The 20220-nt window shown below is 37.5% G+C and overlaps 2 protein-coding genes across 4 annotated transcripts; one reads left to right on the plus strand and one right to left on the minus strand.

Moving 5' to 3' along the window:
* Positions 1-11269: 11269 nt before the first annotated feature.
* LOC104096958 (CASP-like protein 5B2) lies at positions 11270-13010 on the plus strand. The gene is made up of 2 exons (XM_009603417.3): positions 11270-11491; positions 12460-13010. Exons 1-2 carry the CDS (start codon positions 11285-11287, stop codon positions 12658-12660), a joined length of 408 nt encoding a protein of 135 aa, XP_009601712.1. The 5' UTR covers positions 11270-11284; the 3' UTR covers positions 12661-13010.
* A 69-nt stretch (positions 13011-13079) lies between these two features.
* Positions 13080-17022, minus strand: LOC104096959 (mannose-1-phosphate guanylyltransferase 1-like). 3 transcript variants are annotated; one of them, XM_009603418.4, is made up of 5 exons: positions 16889-17022; positions 14941-15071; positions 14402-14464; positions 14067-14306; positions 13080-13989 (listed from the first exon to the last, which is right to left on the minus strand). In XM_009603418.4, exons 2-5 carry the CDS (start codon positions 15049-15051, stop codon positions 13318-13320), a joined length of 1086 nt encoding a protein of 361 aa, XP_009601713.1. In that variant the 5' UTR covers positions 15052-15071; positions 16889-17022; the 3' UTR covers positions 13080-13317. The 3 variants fall into 3 exon arrangements, with proteins under 3 accessions (XP_009601713.1, XP_009601714.1, XP_018626605.1); XM_009603419.4 differs by having other exon boundaries at positions 16917-16975; XM_018771089.3 differs by lacking the exon at positions 16889-17022 and adding an exon at positions 16245-16572.
* Positions 17023-20220: the final 3198 nt, after the last annotated feature.

A 20220-nucleotide genomic window follows, 5' to 3' on the forward strand; every position in this document is an offset into this window, starting at 1 on the left:
ACTAATGGAGTACCGTGATATCCGCACCCAATCGAATATCATGGTGCGGATCTCGCCCAATGTCGTTAGTGTATTAGTAATTGACGTACAAGGAGGATTTTTACCTTTTTTAGAATTATACTAGGGGTAAAACTCCCCTGCTATATAAAGAAAAAGTTTTTTTATTCAATGGACACATTATAACACGTATATCAATGCAATACAAAATTATTTCTCTACTTTCTAGCTATTGAAAAGTTCTTATTTTAATCATAGTTCTTCTTACACATTTGGCTTCGAATTGAGGGTCCGGTCAAGGGCATAACTATTGTTAAGCTTAAATCCGAGCCCGGATTCAACGTCACAACTGGTTTGGTTATTTATTTTATCTTTAATTCGTTTATCTAACATTTTTGATTACTTGTGTTGAATCAATCCACATATCTTTAAAACCGCGTACAAATTTAATTGTTATCCATTTAAAGGGTAAATAACCTTGTTAATAACAATCAATCAGTCGAATGGCAAAAAATGCTAATTAAAATTAGATCATATGTACTTCCTAGGTAAACACTTACTAGCATTCGGTGCTTGCAACCAAATTAAACTAAACAATTTAACCTTAGTAGGTTAAAATTCAAAGTGAAAATACATATCATTGAATCAATATTAAATAAGAAATTATTTATAAAAAATACATATCTTGTATTCATTAATTTGATATAAACATTGAGCGTGAATAAATTTTATCCGCACTATTTATGCTAATAAATTTATTATCAAAGTTATCAACTAGTATAAGCTAAAGTAGTTATGACCTATGTATACAATTATTAACAAATAAACTGCCAAGAGCTGCTGAATAACAGAATAAGTACTTTTTTTTTCTTTCTCTCTTTGGTTGGAGATGAGAGATTCACCACATTTTCTATCTCAAGATTCAACTAGTATAAGCTAAAGTAGTTATGACCTATTGAGTAATTTTTGCTACCATACAAATTTTCATTTGTCAAATGTCAATGGCAAGCACATAATTAACAAACACCACCGACGTCAATAGCACCCACATCTACGTGGCAAGACCATATCCAACCTTCCTAAGATTCCATTATACACAAACAACAAAAGAATAATTAAAAGTGAACAACAACAATGACAATAACAACCCAGCATAATCTCACTAGTAGGATCTGAAGAGGGTAGTATGTACGCAGACCTTACCCATACCATAGGATAGAAAGACTGTTTCCGATAGACCCTCGGCTCTCTCCTTCCAAGAATTCCCCACCTTACTCTTGGGGTGACTCGAACTCACAACCTCTTGATTGGAAGTGGAGAGTGCTCAGCAGTAGAGCAACTCACTCCGGTCTAACAATTAAAAGTGAACAACAAACATTAAAAGCAAATCCCACGCAGGATTGTCTCCCATGAATGCCATCAAAATGAGTACAAAGCTTCCCGTTACCGCAACTTCTAACAGTAGAGGCATCATTTTCACTAAAAAAAAAAGTAAATAAATTAAGAAGTCAAAAATATTTAATATTATATATATAAAAATTTATTATCTATTTATATAATGTAATTTTTTAAAGTAAATAAAAAAACCAATAAACAAATACCCCCTCCATTTTAATCTATATCTAATTTAAGAATGTTTCATATATTTAGCATTATTTCAAATTTATTAAGTGTTAGCTTTAAATAGTGCGAGATAATTAATTAACGGACTACTCTAAACTAGATTAATCGCTATAAGCAAGAATGAGTGAAGCTAAATAAGAAAGCATGTCTTACTCTAATTGACATGTAAAGTTTCTAAGTGAATGTGTAAATACATACATGACTAAGGGAGTAAGGGAGTGTTTGGTAAGAAGAAAAATATTTTTTGAAAAGTTATTTTTTAATTTTTTTTATGTGATTGACTTAAATATTTTGAATTTTTTTTTCATGAACTCATTGTTCTTCAATTGGAGAAAAATGACTTTCCTACCAAAATGAGGAAAAATATTTTGCAAAATTATTTCTCAACTTCGGGTTAATCTCGTCTTCTTGAAGAATTACGGATTCCTAAACCTAGTAAGGGAAAACGATTCTACTCCAATTGCATTCATTAGTCGGATGAGAGTGAGAATAGAAAGGAAGTCGGGAACCTTTGGATAGACTCTGCAAGATCAACAACCATAGCTGCAGAGTACGGTAGAATTACTCGGTACGGTCATTCAGGAAGTCCCTCCGAGGGCGACTCCCATATAATTCTTGCGAGAGGTGAAGAAGCGTCTACGGGTAAAGCACCATATACCCTCACCCCCATCCGTCTCACCCCACCCCTAGATCCCCTCCCCCGGCCACCCTTTAGACCCCAACTTACTATCTCCCCGTCCTTGCTTATTTCATGTTATATAGTATTTTCCAAAATTATATATTTTCCAAAATTATATATTTTTCAAAAATATCTTACGCTACCTAACCAAATGCTAGAAATTTAGTAGAAAACCACTTCATTTTTCTACAAAATATTTTCCTCAGTACCAAATACATCCTAAAAACAAAAGTAAATACATATATATATATATATATATATATATATATATATATATATATATATATATATATATATAGTTTTTAGCAGTCCGTAACACAAGTCCGCTATGAAGTCTACTGGCCAAAAGATTCTAAGAAGAAAAAATTGACTAAAAATTACACTGATTCCATACTCGACTCTTGTTATCGAATCGAGGGGCTTGGCTGGTTACTGGTATGAGGATTTATATTTTTTAATATTTACTAAATAGAAAAAAAAATAAGGGAGTAAAAAGGGGAAAAAACACAGCATGAAGTGTACTTTTTTTGATGATTTCTCAACTACCTCTCTAGTTAGGCCTTTTGTAAGTGGATCCGACACATTATCACTTGACTTTACATAGTCAATCGTGATAATTCCTCTAGAGAGTAATTGCCTAACGGTTTTATGTCTTCGTCGTATATGACGAGATTTACCGTTATACATAATGCTCCCAGCCCTTCCAATTGCCGCTTGACTATCACAATGTATGCATATTGGTGCCAACGGTTTGGGCCAAAATGGAATGTCTTCCAAGAAATTCCGGAGCCATTCAGCTTCTTCACCGGCTTTATCTAAGGCTATGAATTCAGCCTCCATTGTAGAGCGGGCAATACATGTTTGTTTGGACGACTTCCAAGATACCGCTCCTCCACCAATAGTGAATACATATCCACTCGTGGACTTAGAATCAGTTGAACCGGTGATCCAATTTGCATCACAGTATCCCTCAATCACCGCAGGGAAATTACTGTAGTGCAATTCAAAGTTCTGGGTATGTTCTAAATATCCCAAAACTCGTTTCATTGCCATCCAATGAGATTGGCCTGGATTGCTCGTATAAAGATTGTTGTTTCCCGTCAATATAGCTGTATTTGTAAATAATAATTCTAATTCTGCAAAATATAAATTTACGTAATAAAACAGTAAATAATTCGAGCCCACTGAATTCACAGTGTTTCCTTAAGGAATTTAATCCCCTCCTAGTACCCAAGGTAATGGATTATTTCCTCCCAGGATAGAACGAATAACACACTGGTGTAGCGGTACTTCAAACCCCAGTGTTTCAGCGAACACAAAGTTCGGTAGCAAATCACACTTACAGTTGCTTTGTTTGAAGTTAAAAACAATGCAGAACGAAGGAGTATAAACTCAGAAAATCGTATGGAAATGCTGAGAGGAAGGAGTGCAATGTATAGCCAATTTGTTGAGCGAATTGTGTGTTGTGTGTTGAGTGTCTTTCTTCAACATCTGCTGCACATATATATAGCAGCCAGTGTTGAAGAAGACCAAACGTCCACCCTCCATGGTGGAGCAAGCATTAGCTTGTTTGTGGAGCAAGCACTTCATGTTTGTGGAGCAAGCACATTCATGGTGGGAAGAGCATTAGGCGGCTGCCAAATGGTCAATACACGGATTGGAAAATATTTACTATTAACAAATAAATTTGGTCCAAAAAATTAATCAATCAATCGATCATTTGACCAAATCCAAATCCAAATCCAGCCGAAGCCGAAGCCGAAGCCGAAGCCGTAGCCGTAGCCGTAGCCGAAGCCGAGCCGAGCGAGCGACGACGACGACGGCGCGGGGCTTGCTTTCTTCTTAACTCTTTAAGAGCTACAAGAAGAGCAATTATATATATACCCACTAAAAATGTCTTCCTCTTCCAATATGGGACAATGTCTCATTGTCAAGAGGGGGAAACTTAAAATTTTACTCAAAATTTTATTTTTCCTCCATTTCTCATTCACCTTCATTTTAAGAATATTTCATCTTAAAAACAAAACCTCAACAATCCCCCACATGAATGGGGAATGGCTATATCACGGAAGTATGCATGGAAAAACTGTGTGATTTACAAGTAAGGATTAATCGCATCTGGATAAGTAGGTTTCCCTTTGAACTTTCCGTAGTAAACTTATGTCGGATATACTCGGTCAATCGGTAGATTTGATATCTTTGAACCGTCGATCTTTGGTGTATACCTAGACAACCATAAGTCACACAATCAACCCTTAACCGTCTTTGGTTCTCATTGTTGTGTTCGTTTCAGCCATGAACACCGCCTGGTTTCATAAGTGCGTAGAGAACTGGCCTTACAAAGTTCTCCTTGAAGCGGCTAACACTTCACACTTACATAGGTGATTCCTAAACGTGTCATCCTGTAGATACACTATTTGATATACCCCGTATCAAATTTAGAAATCATTAAAAAGCCTTAATGCTTTATCCTTGGTACTGAACATTGTCTCATCATGAGAACGGACTAAAATTTTATTTGACAATGTTGAACCGTCATTAATGACTTTGTTTGATCTCCTTGAACCTAGATCTTGGGATCTCCAGTCTTCTAGGTAGAGTTACCGCCACAATGACTTGTTCTCGGCCATAGCCTCATTCCCCTTGATGATTTCTCAACTACCTCTCTAGTTAGGCCTTTTGTAAGTGGATCCGACACATTATCACTTGACTTTACATAGTCAATCGTGATAATTCCTCTAGAGAGTAATTGCCTAACGGTTTTATGTCTTCGTTGTATATGACGAGATTTACCGTTATACATAACGCTCCCAGCCCTTCCAATTGCCGCTTGACTATCACAATGTATGCATATTGGTGCCAACGGTTTGGGCCAAAATGGAATGTCTTCCAAGAAATTCCGGAGCCATTCAGCTTCTTCACCGGCTTTATCTAAGGCTATGAATTCAGCCTCCATTGTAGAGCGGGCAATACATGTTTGTTTGGACGACTTCCAAGATACCGCTCCTCCACCAATAGTGAATACATATCCACTCGTGGACTTAGAATCAGTTGAACCGGTGATCCAATTTGCATCACAGTATCCCTCAATCACCGCAGGGAAATTACTGTAGTGCAATTCAAAGTTCTGGGTATGTTCTAAATATCCCAAAACTCGTTTCATTGCCATCCAATGAGATTGGCCTGGATTGCTCGTATATCGACTCAGTTTACTTATAGCACAAGCTATATCTGGTCGTGTACAATTCATGATATACATTAAGCATCCCAACACACGAGCATAATCCAATTGTGATATGCTTTGGCCTTTGTTCTTTGCTAATGCAAGATTCACGTCAATTGGAGTCTTTGCAACTTTAAAGCCCAAGTGCTTGAATTTTTCAAGTACTGTCTTAATATAATGAGATTGTGACAATGCCAGACCTTGAGGAGTCTTATGGATCTTAATTCCCAGAATTAAATCAGCAACTCCCAAGTCTTTCATATCAAACTTGCTATTGAGCATACACTTAGTAGCATTTATGTTGGCAATGTCATTACTCATTATCAGCATATCATCCACATATAGGCAAACAATGACTATGTGATTTGGAACATTTTTAATGTACACACATTTATCACATTCATTTATCCTAAAACCATTTGACAACATTGTTTGGTCAAATTTCGCATGCCATTGTTTGGGTGCTTGTTTTAGTCCGTAAAGAGACTTAACAAGTCTACATACCTTCTTTTCTTTACCTGGAACCACAAACCCTTCAGGTTGTTCCATGTAAATTTCTTCCTCCAACTCTCCATTTAAGAAGGCAGTCTTAACATCCATTTGATGAATTTCAAGACCATACACTGCAGCTAATGCTACTAACATCCGTATGGACGTAATTCTTGTAACTGGAGAGTATGTATCAAAGTAGTCTAGACCTTCTCGTTGTCTATACCCTTTGACTACGAGCCTTGCCTTGAATTTATCAATAGTGCCATCATCTTTGATTTTTCTCTTAAAAATCCATTTAGAACCCAAAGGTTTATTTCCAGGAGGAAGATCAACCAATTCCCATGTATGGTTGTTCAATATGGATTCTATTTCACTATTGACTGCCTCTTTCCAAAACAATGATTCCGAAGAAGTCATAGCTTCTTTAAATGTTTGAGGCTCATTCTCCAATAAGAAAGTCACAAAATCCGGTCCAAATGAAGTAGACGTTCTTTGACGTTTACTACGTCTTGGATCCTCCTGGTTACATGTATTTTCTTTTGTTTCTTCCCGAGGTCGTTTAGATCCTTCACCAAACGACTCACATTCCTTTTTATACGGATATATATTTTCAAAGAACTCAGCATTATCTGATTTTATAACCGTATTATTATGAATGTCGGGATTTTCTGATTTATGAACCAGAAATCGATATGCTTTACTATTTGTCGCATATCCTATGAAAACACAATCAACGGTTTTCGGTCCTATCTTTACCCTTTTGGGTTTAGGAACTTGCACTTTTGCCAAACACCCCCACACTTTAAAGTAATTCAAGTTGGGCTTCCTTCCTTTCCATTTTTCATATGGAATGGATTGTGTTTTGCTATGGGGCACTCGATTTAATATTCGATTAGCCGTAAGAATGGCTTCCCCCCGCAAGTTCTGTGGCAAACCAGAACTTATCAACAACGCATTCATCATCTCCTTTAATGTGCGATTCTTTCTTTCCGCAATCCCATTAGATTGGGGCGTGTAAAGGGCTGTTGTTTGATGAATAATTCCATATTCTAAACATATTTCTTCAAAAGGAGATTCATATTCACCACCCTCTATCACTTCTTATCATTTTTACTTTCTTGTTAAGTTGCGTTTCAACTTCATTTTTGTATTGCCTGAATGCGTCTATTGCTTCATCTTTACTATTCAGTAAGTAAACATAGCAATATCGAGTACCATCGTCAATAAAAGTTATGAAATACTTCTTTCCACCGCGAGATGGTATTGACTTCATGTCACAAATATCTGTGTGAATTAAATCTAAAGGATTTGAATTCCTTTCAACTGACTTATAAGGATGTTTAACATACTTAGATTCCACACATGTTTGACATTTTGATTTTTCGCATTCAAACTTGGGCAGTACTTCCAAGTTAATCATTTTCCGCAAGGTTTTATAATTGACATGACCCAAACGTACATGCCATAAATCATTTGACTCAAGTAAGTAAGAAGAAGCTGAAATATTATTATTATTTTCCACAACCATTACATTTAGATTGAAAAGGCCCTCGGTGAGGTAACCTTTTTCCTACAAATATTTCATTCTTACTAATGACAACCTTGTTGGACACAAAAACGCACTTAAAACCGTGCTTAACAAGAAGTCCAGTAGAGACTAAATTCTTTCTCATTTCGGGAACATGAAGGACATTGTTCAAAGTCATGACCTTGCCAGAAGTCATTTTCAGAAATATCTTCCCATATCCTTCAACTTTTGCTGTTGAAGCATTTCCCATATAAACTGTCTCTCCGGGTTCAGCAAGAGCATAAGTAGCAAAAGCCTATCTAACTGCACAAACATGGCGAGTGGCTCCTGAATCAAACCATCACAGTTTAGGATTTTCCACCAAGTTACATTCAGAAAGCATGGCACACAAGTTATCAACATCATCATGGTTTACTACCATGTTTGCTTGACCTCTTTTCTTGTCTTTCTTCGGAGCACGACACTCCGTAGACTTGTGTCCAGTTTTCTCACAGTTGTAGCAGTTTCCACTGAACCGCTTCTTGCTTGGGTTGTATTTCGGACCAGAAGCCTTCTTCCTCTTTTTGTTAGCTTCAACAATATTTGCTCCCATTATTGTTGAATTTCCACGGCCTCTCCTTTCAGCAGCTTTATTGTCCTCTTCGATTCTCAACCGAACAATGAGATCTTCAAGGGACATTTCCTTTCGTTTGTGTTTCAAATAATTTTTGAAGTCCTTCCACAACGGAGGCAACTTCTCAATCATTGCTGCTACTTGGAATGCTTCGTTGATGACAAGACCTTCAGCAAGTAGATCATGAATAATCACTTGCAATTCCTGGACTTGGGTAATAACAGACTTGCTATCTACCATTTTGTAGTCCAAAAATTTTGCGGCAACAAATTTCTTCATCCCGGCATCTTCAGTTTTATATTTCTTTTCAAGCGCATTTCACAATTCTTTTGACGTCTCCATGCTACTGTATACATTATACAGATTATCATCCAGTCTGCTAAGAATATAATTCTTGCATAAAAAATCAGAATGCTTCCACGCTTCAATCACGAGAAAGCGTTCATTCTCTGGAGTTTTATCTGGCAGATCAGGAACATCTTCCTTGATGAACTTCTGTAGACATAACGTAGTTAGATAGAAGAACATCTTCTGCTGCCAGCGCTTGAAATCAATCCCGGAAAATTTTTCGGATTTTTCTGCCGGTGCCAACGACGGTGTTCGGCTTGTCGATGCGTTGGCAGTTACCATCGGAACAGCTTGGTTTTCGCTTTCAGTCATCATTTTTTCTGTAAAAGAATAACACAAACAAACGTTTAATACACGTTTTCAAACTGGAGTAAAAATCACGTAGATTTTAATATCCAACAAAACGCCACGAAGGCTTAACTCTCCAAAACGGGAGTACACAAACCACAAAGGTTTTAGTTTGCAGAATAATAAGAATAACACAAATACAGAAATAAATATTAAATTCCTTAAGATTGTTATTCCCGCTAATATTGCTGTATTTGTAAATAATAATTCTGTAAAATATAAGTTAACGTAATGAAACAATAATAAATTCGAGCCCACTGAATTCACAGTGTTTCCTTAAGGAATTTAATCCCCTCCTAGTACCCAAGGTAATGGATTATTTCCTCCCAGGATAGAACGAATAACACACTGGTGTAGCGGTACTTCAAACCCCAGTGTTTCAGCGAACACAAAGTTCGGTAGCAAATCACACTTACAGTTGCTTTGTTTGAAGTTAAAAACAATGCAGAACGAAGGAGTATAAACTCAGAAAATCGTATGGAAATGCTGAGAGGAAGGAGTGCAATGTATAGCCAATTTGTTGAGCGAATTGTGTGTTGTGTGTTGAGTGTCTTTCTTCAACATCTGCTGCACATATATATAGCAGCCAGATCATTTGACCAAATCCAAATCCAAATCCAAATCCAGCCGAAGCCGAAGCCGAAGCCGAAGCCGAAGCCGAAGCCGTAGCCGTAGCCGAAGCCGAAGCCGAAGCCGAGCCGAGCGAGCGACGACGACGACGGCGCGAGGCTTGCTTTCTTCTTAACTCTTTAAGAGCTACAAGAAGAGCAATTATATATATACCCACCAAAAATGTCTTCCTCTTCCAATATGGGACAATGTCTCATTGTCAAGAGGGGAAACTTAAAATTTTACTCAAAATTTCATTTTTCCTCCATTTCCCATTCACCCTCATTTTAAGAATATTTCATCTTAAAAATAAAACCTCAACACTTAGACCTTACCCCTACCCTGGAAGGGAGAGAGGTTGTTTCCTAAAAGTCAAAAACTTTGACAATAGAATAGGTATGGAACAAAGTAGGAGAGGCAAATGGGGAAATGGGGTAAAACCAGTTGATTGTTCACCTGCTGGTTTATGGAGAGAAATTATTACAGCCAAGAATTTGTTTGAAGCTGTGCAGAATGTCCATTTATTCTCAAAAGAGAGCTCTAAAAGGATTCAGAAACAGAAGAAAACGAGAACTGTTGGATTCTTTGATATCTTCTGCTTGTTGAAATTTACATTAGAAAATGCTTCATCGTTATGAAAGAGACCTTACTTAAGGAAAAAGTGGGCCAGTAAAGATGTGAAATTATCTTATGAGCGTTACTAGATAGGGGCCTTCACATATGGTTCGATGAATGGTCCCTGGTTCTTGATTTTACAATTACCTGAAGTCACCATCACTGTATCTAAACAAGTTCTATTTGCTTGACAAGCAGGGGTTCGGCACCTTCATTCTGTCTATTTCTGTTATGCACTCATTCCTAGTTTCTGCGGTAAAGATCCATGTCTCTTATGCGTGGATGCATGCCGCATATTATCTGGCTGCCGAGCCAATTAATGGAACCTCGTGCTTTAGACATTTTTGAATTCTTTTTGGGCCCGTTGGGATGGAGGGACTTAATATGTTTACTTTAGGTCCTATGCTTTCTAAGAGTCTTTTAGCCCTTTTAGAGATTCATATGCTAGTAGGAAATATAGAAAACTTCTAGTACTTTTCATTTTTATTTGTATTTTGTGTAAAATATTGGTTAGAGATGAACTTAAATGGGGAAATATAGTCGGTGAAGATTCAGATAGACGACCCCAACTTATTTGGGTATGAGGCAGTGGCGGAGCCACATTCAACCCCTTCGCCGGAAAATTACATTGTATTGCTAGATAATTTTTTCTATTTTATGTATATTTACTATACGTTGACTCCCCTAAATTTTTTGATATATATATATTTTTTTATTTTGACACCCCTGGTACGAGGCATAGTAGTAGTGGTAGTAGTAGTAGTAGTTGTTGGTGGATGGAGGGACTTTCCTACCTATTTCAAAATCATACCCTTAAATATTTTGCTCCTACTTGGATATAGCTAAGAAACTTTACTTTTGGAATATTGACTCATAGGACAGTTGATTTCGCCTTTAGTCTGGATTCATAGCAATGAAGGTTTAAAAATGTCGTTTGAAATGTTCAACTATCCACTTATCAAAAAAAAAAAAAAAAAAAAAGAAGAAGAGAGAATTTCAACTTTCCCCTCTCAAGTCCAGATTTCACTCTCCAACCAGGCCTCTGTGTATTGATTGTTTTTTTTTTTACATGTACAGCAGTATTTCCAATATCCATTGACGGTAACGTTAGTACATTCTAAGTTTTGCGGCGTTCACGGTTATTTTACCAAGTTTTTCAGCATGTCAATCCTTTCCTCGTCCATGGACCTCCTATTATAGGAGATCACTATGCGTCATTTAGTACATGTATCTTGCTTTATCCCTTATCTTTCCAATATTATAGAATACTTGGTATCTTGCAGTTATTTGATTGCATCAATGGGGCTTCAAGTACTGTGGAGCTTTGGACTTGCTTGTCTTGATGTGTATGCTTTGAGGATAAAACAGGATCTTCATAATCCAGTCTTAGTGAGCCTTTTTGTTGTTGGAGACTGGGTATGTACTTCTCAGATTCCTTTCTCTTCCTTTCTCATGTAATGTGTCTAACTCTGACATATATAAGCAACTTTCCTTGTATATAATCCCCCTGATTTTCTTTTATCCCTGAAAACTACATATTTATTTCCGTCCTCGTTACAACTTTTACTAAGTTGCTAAATTATTTTATCTCTCTAACTCCCTTGGCATCGACAAGAAGGTGATCGACTTTTTGTGCCCGCATTTTTAGTTATTTAGGAGTTATACATGCTTGAGGGTGCTGTTTCTTGCTCTCTTGGATGTCACAGCAGATATTTTGGGTCCAAACTCAGATTAGGGTGCTTTTGGACACTGAAAAACAATCTATGGCCGACCCAATTTGTTTGGGACTGAGGCGCAATTGTTGTTGTTACACTTCGAGAACTGCAAGTCCCATGAAGCGCCAGGGAACCATGCTTGGATTTTTATCCTGCACTTGTAATTATCAAAGATTGACCTAAGCTTCAAGTAGCATTGCCTGCGATGTGTGCTAATGCAGCATACTCGTGTTCCACTAAACATGGCATTTTTGTACCTTGTGGACAGTGGCGGGTCCAGAGTGCAGTTACTGAGTTCCCGTTTATAAATATCTAACTGTGAACCCAGTTATTATTGTATATTAATTTGAGATTACGAAAGGAACCCATATACTTTAAATCTTGGATCCGCATATGTCCTATTTACATGATCTGATAATGTTAGGGATCCTCCCTTTTCTTTACTCTTTACCGTAATGTTGTCCCTCTCAACCTTTTTCTTTTCACAACATTGAATAAAAGCTTCTAGAAGAGTTAATATCTTATACTACAATGTTATGGCTACGATTCTGAAAGCCTTGTCACGAGAAATTCTAGTTTTACTTGATTGACATGTTGGTAAATTCGGATATGATTTGCTTGGCATTATTATGTGAATATTTGTGTTGACTGGTTTAATTGTAATTACAGGTGACAGCAACTCTATCACTTGCAGCTGCATGCTCGTCAGCAGGGATTGCTGTTTTGTATTCAAAGGATTTAAACTTCTGCAGTAGTTCATCACATCTTCCATGTGGCAGATTTGAGCTCTCTGTTGTCTTGGCATTCATAACCTGGTTTCTTATAGCCATTTCTTCGCATGTGATGTTTTGGATTCTAGCCACAGTTTAACATTTTAAGCATTGGTTGCCCTCACAAGATTATTCCAGTCGTGACCTTAAAGGACCAGTCACGTGTAAATCTTGTAACTGTATCTTCCTTAGTGGTCGTACTGGAAATTCTTCTGAACTGGTTGATTGCTTGGAAAACCTGCCATTTAACACTTGAACTTGTTCGAGTTCCATTTTGATTTGAGTGTAAATTATAAATCGTAGTTTACTTACTGCAGTTCAATTGCATTCAGGTCTAGTGCGAGTCTTGATAGTTTCAGCTTAGCCATATATGACCTGGACATTTGAAAATCAGAAGTTGAATGCCATTGGACATTGTGATAAAGCACATTTCTTTCTTTTATGTGTTCACTTTTTGCTCACATAACATTGAGGTTAGCTTTGCATTAACTGAGAAATTCATTGATTTACACTCATTAATTGATCATAACAAACAGTTCAATCCACTTGAATCAATTGGTATTCCACTTAATAAGTGATGCTTATAAACTGCTTTCCATCTTTTTCTCAATGGCATGTACTTCCACATTACAATCCATGAAAAGAAAGGATACATAACATAGAACTGAATCACCTCTATGGAATTCTAACATGCAGCCAATATCATTGACAAATGGAAAAAACTTGAACAGATAAGTATCATACAATCAATTTTTGTTCACATGACAATCTCTGGCTTCAGAATGCTGGATTTTATCTCTTTGTGCGGTAGAACAACACCTCCATTACTGTAGACTTCATCGCCAACATGAACATCTTCTCCCAAGATTGTCATGTTCTCTACCCGAGCCCATCGCCCAACAGTTGAATGCCAACCAACAATGCTACTTGAGACACATGCGTGCTTTTTAATACGTACACCACGCATTATGGTACAGCGTGAAAGCCTAACTCCAGATTCAATAACACATCCAGGACCGATAGCCACATCTGGGCCAATAAGACATCCATCTCCTATTACAGCACTCTCGTCCATTAATACGTTTCCAAGAATATGGGGCCCAACAGCCAAATCCGGCGAGGACTTTTTCCTCAAGGAATCCAGGTATAGTCTCAAGCCTGTAATGTAATCCTTTGGCTGACCAATGTCCATCCAAAACCCGGGTAGAACCATGGCATGGAGCTTCTTCTCTGCTGCAATGCTGGGGAAGACCTCCTTCTCAATTGAGGTGGGCCTTAACTGGATACGATCCAAAACAGAAGGGTTCAACAAGTAAATTCCAGCATTGATCTTGTTACCCACGAATATTTTTGGTTTTTCTACAAACTTTTCAACTCTCCCAGTCCCTTCTTCCATGACCACCACACCATATTTTGATGGTTCATCAACCTAACAGAGAAAATGCGTTACAAAATTATTTCCATTTAATGGATACAGAAAAGTAAAAGATACAAGGAGTTTCTAACCTTCGTAACCATAATGGAAGCTTCCCCACCATGGGATTTGTGAAACTCAATCATTTGTTTCAATGGGTAGTCACATATAACATCACTATTGAGGACGAAAAAGGGCTCACCAGAGTCATCTCTCAATATATCACGAGCTAAAGCCAATGGCCCTGCTGTGCCTAAAGGCTCTGTCTCTTGCGAGCAAGTGATCCTGATATCTAACTTTTTCTCGAACTCTTTTAGGAAGTTTTGCATTATCTAAAATGAAAAGGATAAAGAAATTTTCCTTGTAAGAAGCATTGAATAGTTTCATAAGAACTAAATTTTCTGGTAACTATGGGGTTTAGTTTTACCTTCGGTTGGTAGTTAATTGCCAAAACTACTTCAGTCACTCCAATTGCTTTTAGTGCTTCAATCTGGTTAAAATTAGATGTACAACAACTCAGGCATAATATGGCTTCCTTTAAAAGCTTATGTAGTGCTCTAGTACCAATAACAACAACAACAGCAACTACGTCTCGGTCCCAAACAAGTTGGGGTAGTGTTCTAGTACCGATGGAGGGCGAATATGCATTATTTTGATTCCCAGGCGAGATAAGTCCGTAATATTTGTAGATCATGGCAACATACATACCCAACTAGCTATCAAACAACGTATGCCATCAGGAGAATAGAAGAAGCGAGAAACTAACTGAATGAATTTGATTCAACATGCTACTAATACCAATAGTAAGATAAAGTTCAATATAATAGAAAAACAGGGCGTGTTTTAGTCCAAAGGATGGGGGATGAGGCTAAAAATCAAAAGTATGAAAGAACGACAAAATAATAGAGGAATCAGGAACTTATGATCCATCATAAACAGAAGGGAGTGTGGTTGATGAAACAAAACCTGATGCAGTATCATGGGCTTGTTAGCAAAGTCAACTAGGGGCTTTGGCACGCTGAGGGTCAGTGGCCTCAGCCTTGTTCCAAAACCACCTACGAGAATGAGTGCCTTCATGATAAAAACCAAGAGGCTGCCTGCATTAGAAAACCAAACATCCAGAAATAACCATTGGTATCATAAAAAATAGTAATGAAAAAACTAAGGAGATTGAGATGAAAACAATTCTCCATGGAATGTGGGCATTCAATCAAAAGGAAAGAAAAGATTCAAAACTTGACAGTAACATTCATTGATCTAGCACAAAAACGTGCCCAAAAGTTAGAGACGGCTTTCACGAAAGTGTTGATGGAACTTGACAAAGTGTAGGGCAGAAGATAAACAAAGCGAAAGAGTATATAAAATTAATTAAGAGGTTAATTCCAGCTTCAGAAAGTGGCAGCAAAACATCCTAGCAATAAAAAAAATATAAATGAAAATGTATAGCAGAATTTGTTGGTCACTCACATTGTGTCGTTGTCTCATGTATGAGATTATGAATGAAAATGTATCTTGAAGAACTCATGCAAAGTAGGAATACTATATCATATTTATACCGGTAGTGTTTGGGCCAACGAAGGTGCACCTTAACTATTCTATCGGATACCTGCTACTTCCAACCACCAGAAGTTCTAAGTAACTCTGTCCTCTAAGGTTTAGACAAATGAGAAGAAATCACCAAGATTTTTTTGCCTCTACGGGGATTCGAACCCTAGCTTCCCATGGTTTTCATCTCATTTAGTTGACGGTGTAATATATACTATCATGGATATGTCTTATAAAAATGAAGTGTGTACGTAATATAGGTTGGGCAAACTAAGAACAGTTTGCAACATGTGACTATTCCTACATAACTAATGTCACTAGTTCATCTAGAGTATAATTGTGCTTTGATGATCATTTTCATATATCTGATTAAATTGTTTCTTCACACAAAAAAGACTAAATTATAAAGCTAAGCTGGTAGATCTGTTCTCCATGTCTAGTAAGATACCTACTATGACAGACACAGATAAAGCTCCAAACGTTATCCATCACTATGCAGATTTTGGCACTTTATCCCTAGCACATAGCTCTAATGCCTTTTTCTCCTCTTTATCACTTCCCATTCAGATCCACAATGGAGAGCTCCCCTTTTTCAACCAAAGTTTGATGCAGATCTAGGTGGATATAGTGTATCGCCGGGTTCATCTGAACATAGTATTTTCGACGCGGAACATAAATTTGTGCGTAAAAACCTACTAAAGTTGCAACAAATAATAGATAACAACCTGTAACTCATAGAGCTTAAATTCTGGATCCACCTCCGGTTAGCTGCTCAACCATGTGACTGTTAACCATATTTTCTAGAATTAGGGTCGTGATTGGCCCTGAAGCTAGATAAAGGATGGGGTTGTAAAATAATCTAACTACCATAAGCCATTCAAATATTGAATGAGTAGTGTGGATATTGAGGATTCATAGAGCTAACCCCAACTAAAATGGGATTGAGTTATAGTTGACTGATTGGCACTAAAGCCCATTTCTTTGTTGCGTTTTCAAGAAATTACAGTAGACCCTTGTGGTCCGGACCTTCGCCGCGCGGGAGCTTAGCGGGGCTTTTAATTTGAGGAACAAAATTGCTGCATGAATAACTAAAAGTTTCAGCAGATGCATTGTTTAAGAATATGAAATAACAACATAGAAGCTAATACTGCTACAGCTAATAGGAATCGAGGAATGAAAGCAATTAGCAAAACAATAAGGCTGAAATAGTTGCTTTAGCTCAAATTAAAGTAAATATTCGGTCACAAAGAAGAGCTTAAAGCAACTATTGATCATCTGGGCAATGGGAAAAACTTAAAAGAAAAAAATTAAAAGAGAGAAACCCCACTAAAGAAAGCATAAACCCCAGATAGATGAAACAGTTTCTTACACTCGGGATGGTTGACAGAGGAGCCTACCGGTTGGTCGAAGAAGGTGACAGAGATGACTTCTCTTTTCCTTTTCACTATTTTTGTGCTTTCTGAATCACAGCATATTTTCGACTTATACTTGATTAGAGACTGTTGGGCCTACATGGTTTTAGTCGGACATAAGCTGGCCCAATTGTATACCCGGCCCAATTTTTACTACTTACATTACATTCGTTTCATTGGCATTATAATTGTATATACGTGGGAACATTATGGAAATAAGACAAGGGCATATATTTTCGTCTCTCATTTTCTCTCTTCTCTCTCTCTCTCTCCTCGTTACTGTTAGGATTCATCCCTCTTTCATTTCTTTCACAAAATATGAGATGATATCTCACATTAACATAGTATCAAAGCCTAAAATCAGTCAATTTTGGCTCTGCACTTCTCATCGATAGTAGTTTTATTGGATTCCACCGGAGATTTTGTTCCGTCAAATTTTTGGTATTTTCATTTCTGCTGGGTATTCGCTGATTTCTGGGATTTAAGTGCTCGTTTTGCAATATTCTGCGGTGTTTCTTCAACGCGTTTGGGTTAGTATACAGTAGTGGTGGTGTTTTGCTCGATCGCCAGTCAGTTGCATATTGTTGCTGGTTTTCTCAACAAATTTCAAGGATTTTACTCATTTAGGTCTTAAAGGAGGACGATAACTCCTTTTATCACAGTAATATCGATCGAATTTGTTCTACTTAGGGTTTATCTGTAAACTTCACATTTCTAGGGTTTTCATTATGGGTAGTCTTGAAATAAGTTCATCTTCTACGATTGGGGGTTTTGATGTCTTCACTATCCCTATCTCTCATCCCTTTTATGTATATCCTTTGGATAGTCCGAGTACTCATCTAGTGTCTCCCCCTTTGATGGAGCTGGTTTTGTCAATTGGCGTAAAAATATGTTGACTGGACTTTCTGCAAAAAATAAGCTAGGTCTCATTACTGATAGAATATCCAAACCACAATTTGATTCACCTTACTATCAATTTTGGGAAAGATGCAATGACATGGTGTCACGACCCAAAATCTCACGTGTCGTGATGGCACCTATCTCAATACTAGGCAAGCCGACAATCTTAATAAAACACCATATCTTTTAAATTTGAACACATAATTATTAAATTCAGCGGAAGAAAACCTCACAAACACAAATATAAACACTCCCAAAAATCGGTGTCACTGAGTACATGAGCATCTAAATAGTACAAAGTCTGACGGATAGGAACGCTGTCTAAAAATATAGAACATTACAATAACTGAAAGGAAAGAGAGTCAAGGTCTGCGGACGCCAAGCAGCTACCTTGATAGTCTCCAACAGATAAATCCTCAAATCTGGCAACCGCCGTATCCGGAAGTACCTGGATTTGCACACGAGGTACAGAGTGTAGTATGAGTACAACCAACTCAATAAGTAACAAGACTAACCTCTGGGCTGAAAGTAGTGACGAGCTCAACAGGTATAGTTTGGTACATAAATAACAGTACAAAAATGTAGGCATGCTTTCCAGTTCAGCAGTTAATCTCAATACAGGAAAAATAGATAAAATCTGCATGATATGAGAAATATGACATCACTATATCTACATGCCAAAGTATATGTTGTATGTGATGTACCACAATGGAAGCCTCGTGTACTCACACTCTTAGAATACTCAATCACTCAGTACTGTATATGGCCAATCCAGCCCAGGGAAGATCCATCCCAAGTATATATGTATATCCATCAACTAACAATCAGTCACTCAGTATTGTATAAGGCCAATCCAGCCCAAGGGAAGATCTATCCCTAAATATCAATGATTCCGACAAGATCTATATCCAGGGAAAATCCATCCCTCAATATAAATTCTTCCGGCAAGATCCATGCCCAGGAAAAATTCATCCCTCAATATAAATGCTTCGGGCAAGATCCATGCCCAGGGAAGATTCATCCCTCAATATATATATCTATAGCAAGATCCATGCCCAGGGAAGATCCATCCCAGATATATATATCAACTGCGCTCACTGTGGGGGTGCAGACTCCGGAGAGGCTCCTTTAGCCCAAGCGCTATAATAAGCCAGATCAAGGCATAAGTAAATAAAACTTGTTGCGGCGTGCATCCCGATCCCATAATAATAACCTCACAATCAGGCCCTCGGCCTCACTCAGTCATCACTATCTCCAGTCTCTCGGGCTCTCAATGTCATGAAACTAGCCCAAAATGATGATATGGTGTATCAATAAATAATAACAGAGACTGAGATATGAAATGAAATGAAAGAATATCACTGAGTATGAAATTTCAATTTAAAGAAATAATTCAACATCAATATGACCTTTGTGGGTCTCAATAATACTAGCATATAGTCTCAACATGATTTTTAACATGATTCTCGGCTCAATTTCTTTAACACATAAAACTATATGGATAATGCCAAGATTATTTAACTACACAATTCCACATAACCAATTACGTCATAATTTCTACGGTGCATGCCCACACGCCCGTCACCTAGCATGTGCGTCATCTCCAAACAATTCATACAACACGTAATTCAGGGATTCATACCCTCAAAACCAAGTTTAGAAGTGTTACTTACCTCAAACCGTGTAATTCTTTACTCCGCTATGCCTTTGCCTCACAAATTTACCTCCGAAAGCCTCATATCTAGTCACAATTAATTCGATTCAGTCAATACAAATCATAGGAATTAATTCCATATCAAAAATACTAATATTTCTCATAAAATCCGAAATTATACTCCAAAAATCGCCTGTGGGGCCCACATCTAGGAATCCGACAAAACTCACAAAATCCGATAACTCATTCAATTACGAGTTCAACCACACTAATTTCACCCAAATCCGACTCTGAATCGGTGTTCAAATATCAAAAATTTATTTTATGAAATTTCTACAATTTTCTCCAAATTTCCATCTCAAAATACTGATTAAATGATGAAAATAATGATATATTCATGTATGTTAACCAAATCTGAGTTGGAATCACGTACCCCGGTGAATTTCATGAAAATCCCATGAAATATCGCCACAAACCGAGCTCCCAAATTCCAAATGTGAAATAATACCCTAACCCTCGGTTATATAGTACCACGTCTGATCTCCCAATGTGCGGTCCGCACATTTTCAAGTGCTGCCGCACATTTTCAAGTTATGCGGCCGCACTTCACTGTGACAGCTTACCAAGCTTCAGTAAAATACCCATAACGTTTTGTACAAATGTCCAAATGATTCGCGCTATACCCTTCTGGAAACTAGATTCAAAGAGCTACAACTTTCGTTTCTGAATCATCTC

Source organism: Nicotiana tomentosiformis, chromosome 7 (genome assembly GCF_000390325.3).
Source record: "Nicotiana tomentosiformis chromosome 7, ASM39032v3, whole genome shotgun sequence".
Lineage (NCBI taxonomy): Eukaryota > Viridiplantae > Streptophyta > Magnoliopsida > Solanales > Solanaceae > Nicotiana > Nicotiana tomentosiformis.

Bases quoted from the DNA above. Each gene is read 5' to 3' on its own strand.
- LOC104096958 (XM_009603417.3), top strand. From the start codon at position 11,285: ATGCGTCATTTAGTACATGTATCTTGCTTTATCCCTTATCTTTCCAAT. The intron at 11,492-12,459 runs GTATGTACTTCT...TTGTAATTACAG, and splicing joins TTTTTGTTGTTGGAGACTGG to GTGACAGCAACTCTATCACT.
- LOC104096959 (XM_009603418.4), bottom strand. From the start codon at position 15,051: ATGAAGGCACTCATTCTCGTAGGTGGTTTTGGAACAAGGCTGAGGCCA. The intron at 14,465-14,940 runs GTTTTGTTTCAT...AATTTTAACCAG, and splicing joins AGCCCATGATACTGCATCAG to ATTGAAGCACTAAAAGCAAT. The intron at 13,990-14,066 runs GTTAGAAACTCC...TTTCTCTGTTAG, and splicing joins CTTCCATTATGGTTACGAAG to GTTGATGAACCATCAAAATA.